The sequence below is a fragment of the Arachis hypogaea genome, chromosome 17 (genome assembly GCF_003086295.3).
Source record: "Arachis hypogaea cultivar Tifrunner chromosome 17, arahy.Tifrunner.gnm2.J5K5, whole genome shotgun sequence".
Classification (NCBI taxonomy): domain Eukaryota; kingdom Viridiplantae; phylum Streptophyta; class Magnoliopsida; order Fabales; family Fabaceae; genus Arachis; species Arachis hypogaea.
Genome location: NC_092052.1, coordinates 18,067,100 through 18,070,464, shown reverse-complemented (window position 1 = coordinate 18,070,464; position 3,365 = coordinate 18,067,100). Strand labels below are relative to the sequence as shown.

At 23.8% G+C, this 3,365-nt stretch overlaps 1 protein-coding gene across 1 annotated transcript; it reads left to right on the top strand.

The window, feature by feature from the left end:
* Positions 1 to 200: 200 nt before the first annotated feature.
* LOC112767002 (uncharacterized) lies at positions 201 to 2,213 on the top strand. The gene is made up of 2 exons (XM_025812889.3): positions 201 to 956; positions 1,606 to 2,213. Exons 1-2 carry the CDS (start codon positions 748 to 750, stop codon positions 1,988 to 1,990), a joined length of 594 nt encoding a protein of 197 aa, XP_025668674.1. The 5' UTR covers positions 201 to 747; the 3' UTR covers positions 1,991 to 2,213.
* The last annotated feature ends 1,152 nt before the right edge of the window (positions 2,214 to 3,365 follow it).

Here is a 3,365-nt window from a genome sequence, read left to right as displayed (position 1 = left end):
AATATAAATTATATTAATTTATATATATAAATTTTAATAAAATTTTTTTTATAAATATAAGTGTAAATTATTATTGATCAAATACTAATAAAAGTAATAATATTTATTAGTCATATAATATTATTCGATAAATTTATAAAAAAAATGAATTATATATTAAAAGCTTAAAAACACAATTATGTTATTCAATTGCCGTAGAGGAATATTTATGAAATAATTAAAAGGCATTGCCAAATGAAAGTTTTTGATAAGAACTAGTGTAATTTATTTATTCTCCTGGAAAATTTAAATTTACGATGATAGATAGATATGATGGCACTAATTATTGAAATGATGAAATAATATTTGTCAAAGTGCCATATTTAGGTAAACTAGGTGGCCTTTAGATGGATCGTAGGGTGGGTGTTGAGGTTAGGGGGACAAGAAATATCAAATCCGGATAAAGCCGAATCTTACTAAATATTTCTATCTGGAAAAGATTTCTTATCTCACTAAAAATAAACAATAATTTTTTTTTTAAATTAGTCTTATCCAAATGTAGCATCTTAGAGCTTTGCTTATAAACCATCCAAGTCTCTTGTGCTATACACCAAAAAAATAAGTACTTGTGATTCCATTTAAAGGCACATCTTTAGAAGAGAGAAAAGAAAAAGTGAGTGTGCATTTTCACACTTACATTTGTGTTCTTATTTAGAAAAGAAACTAACTAAGGATTTTGTTAAGAGCATATAGTTGAAAAGTGCTACTATGGTTGAGAAAGCAGCAGCTCATGAGATTGGTGATGCTTCTTCTTCTTCATTTGGGTCTGGAAATTCAAGTGATGATTCATCATTAGTGATGGAATCTGATTCATTTGAAGAAGTGATGTCTCCTTCTTCTTCTTCTACTACTTTTTCTACTTCTACAAATGACCCATTGAGTGATATGTCTAGTTTGTTTCAACAACTTCCCATTAAGTAAGTTTCTTTTTCTTTCTCTTCTACCTTCATTCAAGTGATAAAATCGTTTCCGAGAGCTAAAGTTTTTAAATACAATGAATATGATTAGTTTCTCAAACTTCTATATATTATACCATGTGTTTTTCTTCTACATGCAAGAGCTTATTAGACTTCAAAAAAACATGTATAATAACACATATTCAAACTAATGTTATTTTTGGGTTAATGGTTAATATTTTTTTAAAATCTCAAATTATGAAATAGTAGTATACCAACAAATGGTAGTGTTATAAAAATGGATTAACTTAAAGATATATGGATGTACAAAAATATATGTTATGAACTCTAAAGAATTAGTCATCAAATAAATTATTTTATATATATATATATATATTCAGAAATATTTGGTAACTAAAAAAAATTAGTTAAAAACAGCTATAATTTACTTTATTTAACATTATATATTATATTTAATATATATTATACGGATAATTAATTTAATAACTGATTTAAAATATACGTGATATGATTACGATTGATTTTATTACTGATTTAAAGTGTACACGTAATATAATTGATCTGCGTAATATTATTGCGAGTTTTGTTTTTACTTCAAAATTGTTTTCTCAAATTTGTTTATCTTTAATTTAATGAATGATATTAATAGGAGGGGGCTATCAAAGTATTACGAAGGAAAGTCACAATCTTTTAGTTCATTAGCAAAAGTAAGGAGCTTGGAGGATCTTGCAAAGCCAGAGAACCCATACAACAAGAAGTTGAAATCTTGTAGAAGCTATGCACAGAAAATGGGAGATGATGATGATGAGAGCCATCAAGCTTCTAATTATAATAAGAGAGGATTGTTGCATTCTTCAACAAGTTTTTCAAGGGCCTCATGTTCTTCACTTATTAGTTCAACAAAAAGGGTCAATGAAAATAATAATAATAATAATAGTAATAATAATAACTTCATTGGTAATAGGCCACCTATTCCACCTCATAGGTCTACTGGGTCTACCACCATCCCTAGTCAAACCATTTTGTTAGTTTGAAAGGGATTTTATTAAAGTTGAGTTTTTTTTTTTTATTTCTGTTTTTTTTTTTTCGTTTTTTTTTTGTTAGTTAATTAAAATTTGAGAGTTAGGAGTTTGGTGCTTGTTATTTGGGATCATATGATGTTGATTTAACTAGCTAGTTTCATTGTCAAAGAAAATTAGAAAACCATAAAAAACTCCCAAGAAATCAGAAGCTTGAGAATAGACTAAATTGTTCTTTTCCTTCCTTCTCTTTTTTCGCCTTTATAATCACTTAATTATTTTGCTACTACTCACCCTGTTTTTCTTTTGGCCTCTCTCTCACTCCCTCTTTCCACTTTTTAATTTTAAGGATAAATTATCAACAATATATTTAAATAATTTTGATCGTTAATAAAAATACATTTAAATTTGATTATCGATAGAAATGTTCTTAAATAATTTAAAATCGCGACAAAAAATTTCAATATTAAATATGTATTGTCAAAAAATATTTTAGATATTGAATTTTAATACGATTTTTTATAAATACAATTAAAAAATGAGATATTTTTATTTTTAAAATTTAGTGATTTTTTGTTAAGTATATTTTTTTGTGATTTTTTTGTAATTTTTTTGTTAACAATCAATAATATTTTTAAAAAGTCACAAAAAAATACATAATGAACAAAAATTTATTAAATTTTATGAATAAAAATATTTCATTTTTCTAATATTGCTTACAAATAAATATCAAAATTTAATTTTTAAAATATTTTTTAAAAAATATATATTTAATGTTGGATATTTTGTTACGTTTTTAAATTATTTGAATGTATTTTTGTTGATAGAAAATTTAAATGCATTTTTGTCGGTAAAAAATTATTCGAGTGTACTTTTAATAGTTTATTCTAATTTTAATATTCAATTAATAACTGTTTTTTAATGTTATTAAAAATTTGAAACTCGGTATATTTTATCATAATGTAAAATCAGATATCAGCAAATTAAATAATCAAAATTTTAGTACATAAACCTGTCTCTCAAATCAATAGTTTTAAACTTTTTACTTTTTGAAATATATAAATAATTTGTGTTCCACATAAATTTCAATGCAAATCAGATTTTTCAATTTATATATATACATATTAGAAAAAAAATCAAAATTTATTTTATTTAACATTTAGTGATTATTTAGTTACTAAATAAGTAAATATTTTCGATATACAAAATTCACGACTCAATCGTCATGAAATTTAAAAAGCAAAGTTCTTTATCAATTTTAAAACTTCTCAAATCTAAAGATTAAATTTTATAATTAAAATAAAAAATAATATTCATAAAAAAAAAATACACCACTTTATCATTACAGTGTATTACATGGACGGTTACTCTATTTCTAAAAAAATAGGCC